The sequence below is a fragment of the Bos indicus genome, chromosome 13 (assembly GCF_029378745.1).
Source record: "Bos indicus isolate NIAB-ARS_2022 breed Sahiwal x Tharparkar chromosome 13, NIAB-ARS_B.indTharparkar_mat_pri_1.0, whole genome shotgun sequence".
NCBI classification, from domain to species: Eukaryota; Metazoa; Chordata; class Mammalia; order Artiodactyla; family Bovidae; genus Bos; species Bos indicus.
The window spans coordinates 29,840,535-29,857,941 of NC_091772.1; the positions used below are offsets into that span (position 1 = coordinate 29,840,535).

Consider the following 17,407-nt stretch of genomic DNA (forward strand, 5'->3'; position numbering starts at 1 on the left):
CTCCATTCCTAGGATAACATACATGTGTACCAGGTACTTCCCCGTGCTGGATTTCAGCTTCTTTCTGATTAAGAAAGAATGTAGGGTTGCTATGAAAACAGTGATGAAAAATGTTGATTTATGGTCCTACCTGTTTTACTAATGAATGAGCTCAGCTGAGAATGAGTAGACAATGAAAGAAAAACCAAACAACTTTCCCCAAATGGTCCTATATTTCTTCCCCTCCAATTTAGGTATATTTCAAACTGCTTATATGAAATGGCAAGTTGTAATGCAGGGATCGAACCCATGTCTCCTGCACTGGCAGGTGGATTCTTAACCACTGGACCACCAGGGAAGTCCTGGGTATTCAATTTAAAGATACTAAGGCTTCACTGTACTTGTACATCTTGTCTGTCTCCCTTATATCATGCTTTACACAAAACACACAAACTAAATATGGGCTGAATTAGAACAATGATGATTATAATAATTATTAATACTTACAGAACACTTTACCCAGTACTACGCACCACTGTAAGGGTTCTCCATTCTCAACAATTTTATGAGATGGGAAATGATAACTATTATTCCCATTTTACAGATGAGAAAACTGAGGCCCTGAGAGATTAATGGACTTGCTCAAGATCCACAGGAGCCAGTGTTTACATCCAAGCTGTCTCAATTGCTGGGCTACAGCCTGCCTGTATTCGATACACTCTTGCCAAATGCTGTACAACCAGTGCAACATCCTGACCTATGAAAATGAATTTTACCTCTTAATTTCTCATTTCAGTGGAGATCACTGAAAACTGAAACTATTTTTAAAAAAATACTTGGTTTTAAAATAAATGATGGCAGCTTTGCCTTCCTAATTATTTTTCACCCAGGCCAATCTCAGAACGAGTATATTAATAATAGATGCAGTGCTTCAAATCCAGGCCAAAGGACAGCAAAGCAAGAAGGTTCTGAGGATCTCAGGTAGTAGGGAGAATACACACCTGCCATAGATAATCCACAAAGTACTTATTTTATAAGTGGTAATTAAGAGTTGACTACAACTTAAGACATTTTCTTTCAGGAGGAACATACTGATCTATATACACTCTGAGGCCACAAAGTGGGCAGCCATCATTTGTAAAACTTGCCAAAAATTGTTTCCATTCAACACCAGCATGAAAAGTTCTCCTATATAAATGGACCCTTTAGGAAAATTAAGTCTCTAAGGATAGGATTTTGAAACAGAGTGGACCTGAGCTATATATGGCTATAATTTAGCTAAAGTGATGGTATTGTTTTCTAAACTGTCTCATTTTTTTGTTGTTGTTGGGGGGGCTGGCTACAAACACAAAAGGCTTAACAATTTTTAGGAATGGACTGATAGTACAAGAGTGTTTTTTGAGTTGCTAGGCAACATCAGGAAACAAATGTCCATGTTCTGAGATCACTCAGCATTCGGTCTCCCTGTGGGCAGTGCATGTGTTCCACGGCCAGACTCCGTTCCACTCGGGCAACAGGAGTAGAACACCCCAACTGTGATGCTGATGATCTGCAGCAGCCAAAAGACACCAATCTGTGTCTCAAAAGCAGGTCACATTTTGCTGGCCACCTGGCAGCTGAGGTCTCTGGCCCAAGTTTTTGCTGGACTGGCATAATTTATCCAGATTAAGTCCTACACTTTTAACGGTTCTTTTCTGTTATTTCACTTCAGTTAGCTTTCTCTGCAGGTAAATTATCTTCCCCCCTCCACTATATATCTAAGGGAAGCCTGATTCACTGGTATGGACAATTTTTTAAAAACTGAAGTACAGTGGATCTACAATGTTGTGCCAATCTCTGCTGCACAGCAAAGTAACTCAGTTTTACACATGTGCACATTATATCTGAGAATACAGAGACTCTTTTCCTGAGAATTATTTCTTTGTTTCTAAGAGATCACCTTCATTGTGAGAAGACCCATTTCAGGTGATCCTTCTCAAGGATATACTGACATTGTACTTCAGCAGGTAAGTTTGCTTCTTTCTTTGTTTAATTCCCTTAACTATTGAGTCTGGTCATTTTGGAAAAAAAAATTATAAAGATGATATGCATGGTTCTAAAGTTAACATCACAGATGTAAATACATACTTAACTTTTAGAAACATGAATTCCTTTCTTTTGTTCTAACTTTGCCCACACAATGCCCTATGGCTCATTCTTGTCATTCAGTCACTACACCTGTCTGGCAATTTGTCACCTGCTATGTAAGAGGCATGGCTCACGGTATATACAGAAAAAGACACACCAGTAATATTTTCATTTTCTTTAAGTGACAAATAGAATATAGTGTTTTAAGAACTCCCATCCTTTTCTCCCCTTGAGAAACAATGAAATGTAACAAAATCCTAGATCTGTACTTTAAATCAAGCTCCATTGTCAGGGATAGGCTGGCCATGACTTACCTAAAAGGGCTAGTTCGATGAGCGACAGCATCAACAGTAAAGCTCACCATCTATGCAGAGACGAACCCACTACCGGCCAATTATGAGCGAGTATCGCTGAATGCCTGATACGTATGCGCCATACATGATAAGAAGCTGGTTCAGTAACCAGCATTTCTATAGCAACGCACACCGCTCTGCAGGCTGCGTTCTGGGAAGGCAGTTAAAACTGGATTCTGCAATGTAGCTTCACTTGGAATCTGCTTTGATTTTTGTCACCTCATTAGAATGAAAGTATTCAAACCAAGTAACCCAAGTTATTATGAAACAGAAGCAACTTATCATAGAGAGGATCTTAAATCATGATTTCTCGGCCACGCAAGGTCAGTCGGTCACTTTCAATTCAAACCACTGACCTGGTTTGCTTATTCATAAGTGACCGTTCCCCAGGGCATCGAATCAGATTGCAGTCTGACCACCTGGGACATGGGGCAGCCATCTGCTGTCCCAGTTACGAGCTAAAGAGAGGAAATGCTATAAAAACAAGCCAGCACACCATCTTTTACTGTCCCGAAAGTCTTGGCTAAGATGCATTCACCATGACCGACAAAACTGCATTTGTCCTACTGGGGAAGAAAAGCAGCTTCTTTCAAAGGTCAAACTGGCCCCTGCACATTCCTGATGAGGTCACTGTATCCCATCCCCTCAGACACACTTGCATACTCAGGCCCCAGGTCCTGGCACTATACTGCTTTGCAAAAGAGACAGCATCATCAGAAGATCACGGGTTAAAGAAATCTGCTAATTCGTCAAAGGAAAAGACGTACATCACTGAATAGAGGCCCCACCTTGTACCGTAAATCAAATGGCATTTTAACAGGGCAGCTGCAGCAAGATCGGCACTGCCAGGAAATGCGGCAAAAGTTTTGACTCTAATGTGTGCAAGTCAGGCTTTTAAAAAAAATCTTTTTTCCTGAGAGTCCACACCACTATCAACCAATTCATACTGTTGTAACATTTTAAGCAAAACCCAGCTTTACTTCTGTTCTAGGAGACCATTTATCTATTAGGTCACCCTTGTTTGAACATGTGGGTTAAAATAAGGAGATGATAATTTTTTTAATGGGAAATTCTTTGCCTGTTCCAAAACAAAATAAAAAACCAAAAAAACCCAACTGTCATTCAAGAAAAAGAAAACTGTGAAAAACAGTAGCACCAAATCGAATCCACTCTAATGGTATTGGGAAGGGAGTATCTCTAATATATGCCAGAGAGCATGTGGAGAAAAGGGAACCCTCCCACACTCTTGGTGGAAATGTAAGTTGGTGCAGCCACTATAGAGAACAGTATGGAGGTTCCTTAAAAAACTAAAAATAGAGCTACCCCATGATCCAGCATTCTTACTCCTGGACATACATCCAGAGAAAACCAAAATTCGAAAAAAATATGGACCCCAATGTTCACTGCAGCACGATTCACAATAGCCAAGACTTGGAAGCAACCTAGATGCCCAACAAGAGATGAATGGATAAAGATGTGGTTCAAATATACAACAGAATATTATTCGGCCATAAAAAAGAATGAAATAATGCCATTTGCACCAACATGGAAGGATCTAGAGATTATCATACTAAGGTCAAGTAAGTGAGACAAAGACAAATTATCATATTATATCACTTATATGTGGAATCTAAAAAAAAAAAGAAAGTAGGTACCTCTACCGTTTCTCTCATGAGTAAACTTTCAGTTATCCAGCAGTCAGGAATGGAAGTAATTGAATTAGCATTAAAATGTATATTGCCCTATAACCAAGGTGTTATCACTAAGCATCGGCTGTCATTCAGGGTAAAGTGCTGGAAGGCTGCCTGGATAACAGGAAGTACACACTGACTGAATCAGGCACCCTGTTTGGCCCTGCAGATGGAGAATACACTTGCATTTTAATAATAAGTGGTCAGAGCTCCCCTATGGAATGCATCTTAGATCAGGTGTCACAAACTTTTTCTGTAACAGTCCAGATAGCAAATATTTTTCACTTTGTGGAAACAGCTCTGTTGGTGCAGGAAAAGCTCTCACAGACCTAACATGAACAAAGATGGCATGGTTGTGTTCTAATGTCTTACTCCACTTGGGCTGCTGTAACAAAATTAACTGGATGGCTTATAAACAACAGTAATGCACTTCTTCATTCTAGAGGAAGCCAAGTCCAAGATCAAGGTGCTGGCTGATTCAGCTCTGGTGAGAGCTGGTTTCATTGGTTCACAGAGGTGCCTTTTCATTGTGTCCTCACATGCCATGTCCTCACATGTGGAAAGGCCAAGGGAGCCCTCTGGGGCCCCTTTCATAAGGTGACTAATCCCATTCATGGGGGCTGCGCCCTCATGACCTCCAAAGGCTAATACCATCATCACTTTGGGCATTAGGATTCTAACATATGAATTTGGGGAGAACACAAACATTCAGTCCATAGCACTCAATAGAATTTCATTCAGGGATGCTTAGATTTCATATAATTTTCATGTGTCATTAGATGCTCCCTTCTGATTCTTTCTTCAAACATTTAAAAGTGTAAAAACCATTCTAAGCTTTCAGGCCATAGTTTGTTGACCCTTATTTAAATGAGAAATTCTTAATGGATTCACAAGTTACTAGTTCTGGCTGTTAAACACTTTGAAATTCAAGTACTTTGATTTACCTGAAAAGTATATCAGTTAAAGTGTTAAACTGGTTTGAAATGCTAATTGCATTTGAATCAATCATAAATAGTAGATAATTAGTAAATAGTGCTACATGCTTAATACGTGTTCCTATTTTTTTCCCCTGATCTTATAATATTCTTGGAACTTTTCATTTAACTGCAATAATTTAATTTCTACTTAAATAATGACATTATGGATTATATATAATAGTAGAAACACCCTTATGAAATATGTAGGCTTCTGTTGAGCTTAGTAAGTTAAAGAACATATGATTTCTTTGAAATGTCCATCCAAAACTTTAAAGACAAAGTTTTCAGAAAACTTGTTCTGATTCATTTGATCACTTTTGAATGACTTTCCAAATGTTGCCTTTTCAAACAATCTGTTGGAGCCTGGAATTCGACAGTTACAATTTTCACTGTATGGGCTAAGTGAAAAAGACCATTTAAGTGGAACTAGATCAACCATACAATGAAGATTCTCAATGACAGAAGGCTCAACGCCATCGAGAATATTTCCAGAGAGGAAGTAGAGAATTGGATAACTTACTTTTTAGAGGCTTCATGACAATGCACATTTCTTTGTTTTTACTGATTTCTACAGTGTATTAGTTTCCTTTTGCTCCTGTAATAAACAACCACAAGCTCAGGGGCTTAAAACGACACAAGTGGGTATTCTCTTATATCTAGAGATCAGAAGCCTGAAATCGGTTTCACTGGGCTTAAGTCAGAGGATCAGTAGGGCTGGTTCTTTCTGGAGACTGACGGAAGAATCCGTTTCAGTTTCTTGTTTCCAGCTTCTCATGGCTGCTTCTGTTCCTTGGCTTGAGGTCCCATTCTCCTTTTCAAAGCGCATCCCTCCAATTTCTGCTTCCATCATTATGTCACCATCTCTGATTCCTCCTGCATCTTGCTTATAAGGACTGTTGTGATTACAGTGGATCCATGAGGATAATCCAGCAGAATTTCCCCATCTCAAGATTCTCAACTGAATCACATTGGCAAAGTCCTTGTACCATATCAAGTCATATTCACAGAGTCCAGGGGTTAGGATGTGGAGCTTTTTGGGGGAGGGGGCAATTTTCCAGTCTACCACAGACATCAAACAAAAAAAATTTAAATAAGCTTTTGATCTTTGTGATCTGTATACAAAATAAACTAATGAGAGCAAGGATGCTGCTTCTACAGACCTGTGCCATATTGTTATGATGAATCTGTGTATGACTCCCTAGCGAAAGCATCACTGTATTAGGAATACAGCCTTTTATACCCCCACCTTATTTATATATATTCAAATATATCCATTCAAAAATGAAGAGGCAGGAAGGAGTAGAAGAAGCACAGCAGCAGGGATAGAAGCTCTAGGGTGGAGAAAATGCAATACAACTGTTCTCTCTCCAGACAACCACTCAAAGCATCATTCTTTAAACATATAGATACAGGTCTAAACATATACAGATATAGATATATAGATATGTAAAGGTAAATTCTATGTATAGAATCATCTTTTACCAATGTTATAATATCTTAAACTGCTCTAAATCTTAAAATATCTAAATGCTGCTCATCTGATTCAATCATTCAGCAAACATTTTAGCTGGGTGCCTTGCAAGTGCCAGGGACTGTTCTGGATCATGAGGATTCAGAGATAAGGAAGACTCAATGAGGACACGGATAATGACTGAGACACTGTAAGGCCATGTTCTTACAGACTTCTAGTGCCACCGCTAAATGGACAACATGCTTAGGAGGGACCAAATTATTGGTCGGAGGATGGAGAAGGTAATTTGAGAGGAGAGACTCTGCTCGTGCAATCATGCAGTGTGACAAGTGATGAGGGGGACCAGGTACATCCAGGGAAGAGCACACAATTGGGTGTGGGAGCAGTGGAGGGTGTGCAGGAGACAGTGGCCGAAAGTGAGCTGGAGAGCTGGGTGGGGACAGCTCTGAAGACATCTGTGTGCCGTGCTGAGTGTGGACAGCCTCATGATGAGTAGCTCTGAGATGCTCTAACAGGGCAAAGGGTCTGTGGTTCTGACAGACAGCCCAGTGGCAACCCAGAAGCCCTGGTAGAGGGAAGGAGAGTGGCAGACAGGTAGACAGCTACAGGAACTGGTCAGAAAGAAGGCAGAGTCTGTACCCAGACAGAGGTTAATGAAGGAGATGAGAAGGTAGGTTGAAGAAACGCTGATCTGACATCAGCACGATCTTGCAAAGGACCAGACATGGCTGCCAGTGGTGCAGGGAGGTGAAGCAAAAGAATAAATGAGCGGGGGTGAACGTCCCTCTGGGCTGTCGATGCAGGGGGGCCTGGTTTGATCCCTGGTCAGGGAGCTAGATCCCACATGCTGCAAAGAAGATTCTGCCTGCTGCAACTAAGACCTGGAACAGCCAAATAAATAAATATTTTAAAAAAAGAATAAATGTGGGGTAACTACTGGTGTGTGGTACCCTTAACAAAGAGAGGAAACACAGAAATGAACAGGCATAAAGGCAGAAGCATGCCTGTCTGTTACAGGCACATGAATCTGAGTTTCCTGAAGGATACCTAAAGGCAGATGTCTAATAGACAGTCAGGAACACAGATCAGAGAGCAGACTTAGGTGGATGGGTGGCTGTGCGAGTATGAGAAGTCAGAGGATACAGCCCCAGTGACTGCATATAAAGTGAATTAGGAGCTGGGCCCAGGGCAGAGCCCATATGGCAGGAGAGGAGGGCCCTGGGGGACACTGAGTCAGAGAGCCAAGGGAGGTGGGCCTTCCTGTCTAGAGAAAAGAAACCCTCTAATGCTTCAGAGACATAAACGGGATGAAGAGGTCACTTGATTCCACAATCAGGCAGCTGCTTCTGAGTATCACGACTGTGGTTTCAGGAGACTGGGAGACAGAAGCAGGATTGAAGTGAGTGAGAAGTGGCAGCAGCATGTGGACAACAATCCTTCAAGAAATCTGGGCTAACTAGGACTTCCCCGGTGGTCCAGTGGTTGAGAACCTGCCTTGCAATGCAGAGGATGCGGGTTCAATCTCTGGTCAGGGAACTAGGATCCCACATGCTGTGGAGCAACTACTGAGCCCATGCCCCTAGCTACTGAGCCCGTGCGCTGCAACCAGAGTCTGTGTGCCACAGTGAAAAATCCCACACGACACAACAAGAATCCTTCATGCTGTAACTAAGACCCAATACTGCCAAATATGTAAATAAATAAAAACTGAGCTAACAAGAATCTGGAAAGAAGTGGTCTGGATGTCATGGTTCGAGAAACCCTTCTGCAGAGTGCTAAAGAAACCCTTATCTTTGTTTACTGAATAAACTCTTAAGGTGTACTATGTACCAGGCACTGAACTAAGCTTCTTACAAATATTAACTCATTATTCCCTGGGGAGGTTAACTTGATACGTCAAATTAATTAGGTCACAGCACTCAGATATTTGATCAAACATGCCTGGAGGTTGCTGTGAAGGTATTTTTAAGATGAAATTAACATTTAATTCAGTAGATTTAAATCCACTGATTGAGTAGATTATGCTTCCTGTAGGTGGGCCTCATCTAACTAGTTGAAGGCCTTAAGAAAAACGTGGACCTCCCCCAGGCAAGGGGAAATTCTGCCAGCATATGGCCTTTTGGACTCAAATTGCAGCCTTAGTGTTTCTCTGGGTCTCCAGTCTGCCAGCCCATCCTTCAGATTTTGAACTTGCCAGCCTCTTCAAGTGTATCAGCCAGTTTCATAAAAGAAATCTCTCTCCCTCACAGAGACACACACAGACACAGACACACACACAGGCACACACATAACACACCCACCCACACACCCACATCCTATTGGTTCTGTTTCTCTGGAGTACTCTGACAAATAAAGACACTCTCCATAACATTAGGTACTATTCTATGGCCCAGAGAGGTTATGTAACTTGGCCAGGATCACACAGCCAATAGCTAGCAGAATCGAAATTCTAATCCGTTGTGTCTCAGAGTCCTTGCTCTTAACCACACACTCTACTTTGGAGCACTGCCTTGACGTGTTGGGGACCAACCCGGGTGGACAATGTGAGAAGGAGAATATACAAGGGACGAAGAGCCTCAGGCAAAATGCATGCTGTACAAGTGAGGAAACAGGACAGGTGGTTGGCCTGGGCCGGGCCTCAGAGTTTCCCAAATGGCAGATCCAGGGCTTCAGGAGGCAAAACGCAAGCTTTCCCCTCTCCTTCTACTTTCTGTCCCTGCTTCATCATCCACATCCTTTCCTCCCTACAGAACTCCTGTCTTCCTCAGGGGTTCCCTCAAGTTGCTTTCTCATGGGAGCCCAGGACTCCTTACATCCTGACCAGGAACATGTGACTCAAAGAGTCACCAAGCCATGCAGAATGCACACCAATGACAAAGTGCCCACATGACCCAGTGCCACATGTCCATGTGTGAGGATGATCCTTCTAACAAGTTTGGTGCATCTGGTAAAGCCATGGAATTCAACACAAATAACTATGCAGTCTGTTAGTAATTGTTTGGAAAATGAAACAAAACCAACGTAAAACAAACCACATCCCCTGCAAACTCCAGAAAGCCCAACAAGCATTTAATTCCAAATATAAATTCATAGAACTAGAATTTGACTACTCAAAGAATTCAGTTCAGTTCAGTTCAGTCGCTCAGTAGTGTCTGACTCTTTGCGACCCCATGAATCACAACACGCCAGGCCTCCCTGTCCATCACCAACTCCCGGAGTTCACTCATGTGCATCGGGTAGGTGATGCCATCCAGCCATCTCATCCTCTGTTGTCCCCTTTTCCTCCTGCCCCCAATCCCTCCCAGCATCAGAGTCTTTTCCAATGAGTCAACTCTTCACATGAGGTGGCCAAGGTATTGGAGTTTCAGCTTTAGCATCATTCCTTCCAAAGAACACCCAGGGCTGATCTCCTCTAGAATGGACTGGTTGGATCTCCTTGCAGTCCAAGGGACTCTCAAGAGTCTTCTCCAACACCACAGTTCAAAAGCATCAATTCTTCGGTGCTCAGCTTTCTTCACAGTCCAACTCTCACATCTATACACGACCACTGGAAAAACCATAGCCTTGACTAGACGATTAGGTGTCTTTGAAAATACATTTGATACCAAAAATCTCCCAAGAATTTGTATGCATGGTCTAACAATTTAAAACTCTGAATTACATTATCTGAAAACTTGTCTTTTCAAGTTTTACTTTCATGGGATTGAGAAACCAGTGGGGGTATAAGGTCCATTGTGTTGTCAAAATCCTAAACACAAGCATGTACTCCTTCCTGTAATCTTACTACAAAAGTCAACTGTAAAACTTTCTGGAGGAAAAGTCGTAAATACATATTAAAATCGTTAGAGTTTTGTACTTTTTGAAGTCAGCAAATCTTCTTTTAAAATTTTATCCTAGGGAAATAATCATGGCCATATACAAAGATTTAGCTACGAAGACATTTATCCCAGGACTGGTAAGAATAGTAACTTTTTTTTTCTAATTGTAGGAGATTGAGCAACTGAATTATGACATAAATATACAAGGGTATACTATGCAATATTAATATTGACATTGCAGAATAACCGTTGCTATGGAATAATAATACCAGGGAAAGATGTTCATGATAACAAATGCTTTTTAAAGGCAAGTTCCCACTCCAGTACTCTTGCCTGGAAAATCCCATGGACGGAGGAGCCTGGTAGGCTGCAGTCCATGGGGTCGCTAAGAGTCGGACACGACTGAGTGACTTCACTTTCACTTTTCTCTTTCATGCATTGGAGAAGGAAATGGCAACCCACTCTAGTGTTCTTGCCTGGAGAATCCCAGGGACAGGGGAGCCTGGTGGGCTGCCCTCTGTGGGGTCACACAGAGTCGGACACAACTGAAGCAACTTAGCATAGAACAGTACATAGCATATAATCCCCTTCATGTTAAATATGTATTTTTGGAAGGCAGCCTCTAAGAGGGCCCATGATGTCTACTCCTGCTGTCCATCCACCTGTGTGGTGTTCCCTGCATTGGAACAGCACTGGGCTCTGTGACCACCTGCATATGGAAAGAAGGAGGAAGAGGCCACTTTGACCTTTGATGACAAAAGACCTAAGTCGCCTAATGGTGACTTTCATTTTGCTCCTTTGCCCCTTTGTTTGCTGTTGTTATTGTTTAGTTGTGTCCAACTCTTTTGTGACCCCATGGACTATAGCCCTTCAGGCTCCTCTGTCCATGGGATTTCCCAGGCAAGAATACTGGAGTGGGTGGCCATGCCTTTCTCCAGGAGATCTTCCCTACCCAGGATCGAACCAATGTCTCCTACACTGGCAGGTGGATTCTTTACCACCGAGCCTCCTGAAATCTTGTACTTTTTGTTTGTCAATTTCTCTTGGGTCACTTGCTCCACAGCTCAGTGGAACCACGCTGTCATGGTGTGAGTGGCCCTGTGGGGATGCCCACGTGGTAAGGCATTGAAGCCTCTGGCCACCAGCCAGTGAGGATCTGATGCCTGAAAGCACACTGGTAGCCCCTGCTGGATCCTGAGAGGAGCCGGCTGACAGCCTGACTGCATCCTTGCTCAAGATCTGACTCAGAACCACCCAGCTCGATTGTGCCTGGGTTCCTGACTCTGGGATCCTGACTCCCTGAAATGGTGATGTTCACTGTGGTGTAAAGCTGCTGAGTTTTAGGGTCGGCTGTTATGCCGCAAGAGATAACCAATATACACATGCATAGTGCAATGGCTGGAAGGAAATGCAGGCTCATCTCCAACATACTGTGGGTTCAGATCCAGGCCTATTGCACTATATTAAACATAAGGAGAGTCACAAGAATTTTTGGTTTCCCAGTGCGTTAAAGGTTCTGTTACACTATACTTTAGTCAATTAAGTATGAAACAGCATTATGCCTAAAAAAGCTAATGTATCTATTTAAATTAAGAAATACTTTATTGTAAAAAATGCTTACCATCATCTGACAATACACAGTTGCCACAAATGTTCAATTTGTAAAAAATGCAGTATCTACAAAGTGCAATAAAGCGAAGTCTGCTTGTAATCTAAAATACGGTTAGTAGGTTTCTCTAGGTGATTTTTAGTTTCTTTTTTGTATAATATTGGCAATGTTGTCTTCCTTTTTCAGAACACAGAAAAAAGAAAACCATAAGACCAAGAAAGATTATGGGATCTTCTAAAGAATAAAAGAATAAAAGATTAGGAGAGGCAATTCAAGTCTAATAACCTTTAAAGATTCTTAAGCAAATTAGCTTAAGTGTGGGAAAAAAAAAAAAAAAGGTGTAAGCCTTACCCACCAGAAACCATGCAAAGTGCTGTGAGCAGCAGCATTCAATAACTTCAAGGAAAAGAGACTAGCACAGGCTTCTTAAAATGGAAATCGAACAGTAATGAAGTCCACTAGCCGATCGTTGGCACGGGAGTTTGCTTACCCAGTTTCTGGTCAAACCGCCACGCCGTAACATAGGCATTGTGCCTCAGACTGCTCTGTGTGGCCAGGGGCACGGTGACATAAATGGGGCCATCCACCAGCACCGGCGTTCCATCACTGCTGAGCAAGTGGACGCTGACGGCTGTGACAGGGGTTAGGTCGTACCTGGTGCTGTTTCCTGGAAGCAAGAGGCAGTCTCCATCACATGCACACACAGGACCCAGGTGGGGCTGCAGAAACTGTTTACAGAAAAATGTAACGGCTAACATCTACAAGGATTGGGCCTCCTACAAACCAGGGACTGCATTCAGCATCTTATATGCACAATCCTCACCATGACATCCTAAGGTAGGTAAAAATCCCCATTTTACACATAAACACACTGAGGCTCAGAGATGGGAGTCATGGAAACAGGTCCATGATAGACATTAGTGTGTGGTAGGGCTGAGATCCAAGTTCGGGTCTGTCCATTCTAACCACTGTCCTGTGCTTTCAAAAGGAGTTTCAAAATGGAAGGGGGACTGTCTGTATTGGGAGAGAAGGCATGTGTGTGAAACCCTGAAATCAACTTCTCTACAAAGCGAGCCCTGTACACATGTTAATTACTTGGCAGATCACCACATTGGAACCAAATGTTTTAAATCAGAGACTGCTTTTAAAAAATAAAAAAAAAGAATGAATTTCTTCAAGGAGTACTTCAAAATATTAACTTCTACTAAAAGGACACTATTGAAAACTTGCACTTGAAATATTTATGAGTTATTTTGGTTGCCATTGTTATTTTGATCTGTTTAAAAGGAATTTAATATACCAATTATTCTACATTAGAGGCCTTTTCTCCAAGCCAATGGTTTAATGACTATCTACTTTACAGATAAATTGGGGAATGCTTATGAAAGTGGTATTATATTTATACACTTAAGGGATCCATTTGAGAAGAATTTTTCTCCAGTGAAATATAATATATCATACAAAATGTATTCGGTCATAATTTAAAATCTTCCCTTGAATACAATGAAAACACACTGACAGAAAAATTTAAGCTACATTAGAACATAATTTATTGGGTTTCTTATTAAGCTCCTTATATACCTATCTACTTATCAATTAACTACCTGAGTTAATGCAAACCTCCAGTTAGGACTAAATTTAAACATTTAAAACCAATCTAGTGAATTTGAGAGTTTCACCAACCAGTGGTAGCTAACCTCTTTGCAGAGAAATTTCTATACAGCTAATGTTAGCACTTCGGAGAAGGCAATGGCAACCCACTCCAGTACTCTTGCCTGGAAAATCCCATGGACTGAGGGGCCTGGTAGGCTGCAGTCCATGGGGTCGCTAGGAGTCGGACACGACTGAGCGACTTCACTTTATTTTCTCACTTTCATGCATTGGAGAAGGAAATGGCAACCCACTCTAGTGTTCTTGCCTGGAGAATCCCAGGGATGGGGGGCCTGGTGGGCTGCCGTCTCTGGGGTCGCACAGAGTCGGACATGACTGAAGTGACTTAGCAGCAGTAGCAGCAGTAATGTTAGCACTACCTTTTATGATTCACATCTATCTCTGTTTTCCATTGAAGAAAAAGGGATGGAGATAAGGATTTTATCAAAAGGTCCACATCGGAAGCATAGATTCAAGTTCTGAAATCTTTTAACCTGACCATTTCATTGTAGGGTGAAGAGAACCAAAACCCAGAATTCACCATCTTTTTTTATCACAACATCCTGTGGACAGAGGACCTAAATGTATCCATTGCCCAAAGGCAACACAGCAGCCAAGCCAGATCTCTCTAGGCTCTGCTGAACTCTCCGGATGAGACAGGACTTAAAGACAGATTAAGTGACCTGACTTTATATAAGCAACTTACAGATAACGTTTTCAGTTAGGTAATGCTGCTTCTTTAAAAAAAAAAAAATTAAAAAGTTTTTTTTGGATGTGGACCATTTTAAAAGTCTTTATTGAATTTGTTACAATATTGCTTCTGTTTTGTTTTTTTTAATTGCTTTGTTTGTTTGGCTTTTTGGCCATGAGGCATGTAGGATCTTAGCTCCCTGATCAGGGGTCGAACCACACCCCCTGCATTGGAAGATGAAGTCTTAACCACTGGACCACCAGGGAAGTCCCCAAGGCTGCTTCTTTCATTAAAACGCCAGGCAGGAAGTCTAACCCCGGAAGCAGCAGGTAGAGCAGAAAAGTACTCCACTCTCACCCTCCATCCTTTCCTTACACTTAACACTGCCTCTTGACTCTTAGAAATGGCATCCCTGTTGTCCCTACTCATCCCCTTTTGAGTCTTCATTTCGTATAATCTTGCACATCCCTGGCCCAGGAAGCCCTAGTCCCAGAACCAGATCTGCTACCAACTAATTATGTGGCCTCCCCCAAGTTATTTCACTCTTCTGGGGTCTGTTGCTCTGAGCTGCAAAACTAAGGAGGTTGGACTAGATGCTTTCTTATGAATCTATAGAAAGAAACAAACTGTACTACAAACATTCAAAGTAAGAACAGCACTGAAGAAAGAAGCATATTCATTTAAAGCAATGTGTACTACCAGGTGCATGAGATTAAACATTCTTTAGAAAGTTCTCTGTTCAAAGACATGGCAAGCAATTATATCTGCTTTCTTGAGGGCTCTCTCCTCTCTCAGTGCTTCCACTCCATACCTTCCAAAGGGCTCTCGACCCCCCCATTTTTCTTATTCTGGAAGCACTCATGCTTTGAAGGGCTACACTGTTTACCTTCCAGCCCTTCTTATGAGACGGCAACTCCTTACAAAACATGGAGTTCTCTATACAAGGACTCTCTCCTTCTTGATGTTCCATCTTGATAGTACCTGACTCCTATCACATCCCAATAAAGACAAGCAGAAGCAGCACCCCAGGACCAAGCTAGGAGGCCGCCGACTCATCACTTAGAACAAAAGGGGTTTTGCCCAGATAGCATCCAAAGTTCTGTTTGGCTTTGCACGTTAGTCATATCACTGACTCCTCTCTGTCTTCCCTTAGTTGCCAGCAGAAGTAATTTCTTAAAAACCCTTGCGAACATCACAGAGCAGGTCTGGGCTTTCTTAGCAACCACAGGGGAAGCATGAGGCTGTGAGGATGCACAGGGAAGAGAAAGTGAGGAAGCAACTGAAAGCTCCACGTGGCTGCATTTCTACAGCTCTGGAAACTCTTTCAAAGTGGTGGCAGGAATAAATAACCCCCCTTAGGACACACCAGGGAAGCCAGTCACTCTCCAATCACACTTATGGTCTCTGTTTACTTCACTGAATTCTACTGATAACCTGCCATCTCACATGGATTAGTGTGGTCCAGGCTCTCACACTAAGTTGAAACCTCTTAGGCGCATTTTATAAAACAGGAGGCAAAGGTGGGGCAGAAGAGAAGCCCCAGTTAATGGGCTGCAGGGGTGCCAAGTGGATACCACGCTGGTGGCTGCCTTTCCTGGGAGGAGGCCTGATTCTTCCTAGGTCAACTGGCCAGTTATTTCAGTGGAAAACAAGCTGAATATAACCTTCCAAAGACTTTCTCTCTTCCCTCTGAAATAACAGAGTGATTTTAAAATAAAACAACTCCTCTAAAATCAATTGTTCTATGTCTTCTCTCTGCCTTACTGTCATCTTGCGTTTTATAATTTATTCAAGACATCTTGGAACTGGAGCACAGAAAAATGACTGAGGTCATCCCGCCAACTTCGGGGTTTTATGATGGAGGCTGGATTGGCGGTTTCATGATGGCCTGATTATTATGTTCCCTGAAATACTATTTCCCTCCCAGGCCTATCCATTTAAATGAAAAGTCAACTTTTTTCCCCAACAATATTCACTTAAGATGAACCATGCAACTCTTCTGGGTGTTGGTGATTGACAATTTATTGCATCATTATCAACACAAACATTCAAGGAAAAAGAAACATTTCTCAAAACAGGTACCACAGAGGGAAGAAAAACAGGTAGCAAATCACCGGGTGACCTTGAACTGTAACCAGACATTTATCCACATTCTACAAAATGGATCATATGTTGCAGGGATGAAAGGCTTTTGCAGGATGATCAGTTTCTGTAAAGCACTAGACGATTAGGCGAAATTCAATCAAAGCATCCCTGGGAAATACAGCAACGTACTCACCTCATGGGATTCAACCCAGAACAGCCTTTGTTTTTCAAGTTTATGTTGTGACTCATGTAAAGTATTGGGGAAAGAGAAAGGGGGAGACAAGAAAATGACTCAGGAATTGAGACTCCACCACCCTTTGTTCACCAGAAGGAGGAACGGGGACCATGTTAGCACGGAGTTCTCTTGAGCGCAAATGGAGGTAAAAGGCAGTCTCTCACCAATAAGGAATTATTACCTGTTTTCTGACTGGTGGCTTTCTGTTTCTGTGATCTTTGAGTTCTGTGAGTCCCGCCGGCATAGGGTGAGAATGACTGAGTGGACTTACAGATCTGCCAGGAGATGATTCAAAATCAACTATAAAGCCTGAACACTTGGCCGAGTGGAAGGCAGAAAGAGCAAGCTCAGAGAAAGGGAGGCTGTGAGAAAAGGCTGGATGGACTCAGCCCCTGCAGTCCAGAGTCTCCCCGCCCTGAAGTGCTCCATGTGCTGGTGGCTGGGGGCGCTGCTGTGCTCCTCTGGGAATCAGATTCAATGCCACCCACCCTTCCCTTTCCAGCTGTAATGTGTGGTGAGTAGGGGTGTACATCTCTGCACAGCTGGGCAGACTGCTCCACCAAAAATGTTCCAGGGGCAAGTGGAGCGAGGTTGAAAACAGGACAGAAAACCTCCAACTCTGATCTGACACTTGAAAAATTCAATGAAAAGAACTTCTGGGAATTAAATATATTTAGGCAGCCAAAGGAGAGCTCAGAGAGGGTGCTTAAGGCAACTGGTC

At 42.4% G+C, this 17,407-nt stretch overlaps 1 protein-coding gene across 3 annotated transcripts in view; it reads right to left on the bottom strand.

Annotated features, from left to right (window-relative positions):
- FAM171A1 (family with sequence similarity 171 member A1) overlaps positions 1-17,407 on the bottom strand; it is a 131,287-nt gene that overhangs the window by 15,734 nt on the left and 98,146 nt on the right. Inside the window, exons 2-3 of one of the 3 annotated variants that reach the window (XM_070800872.1) lie at positions 16,868-16,961; positions 12,516-12,692 (exon numbers count right to left, since the gene is read on the bottom strand). The exons of 1 other annotated variant lie outside the window; for it this stretch is intronic. In XM_070800872.1, the coding sequence (XP_070656973.1) occupies positions 12,516-12,692; positions 16,868-16,961 (271 nt within the window). The remainder of the gene's footprint in view (positions 1-12,515; positions 12,693-16,867; positions 16,962-17,407) is intronic. One more of the 3 variants, XM_070800870.1, reaches the window with a different exon arrangement.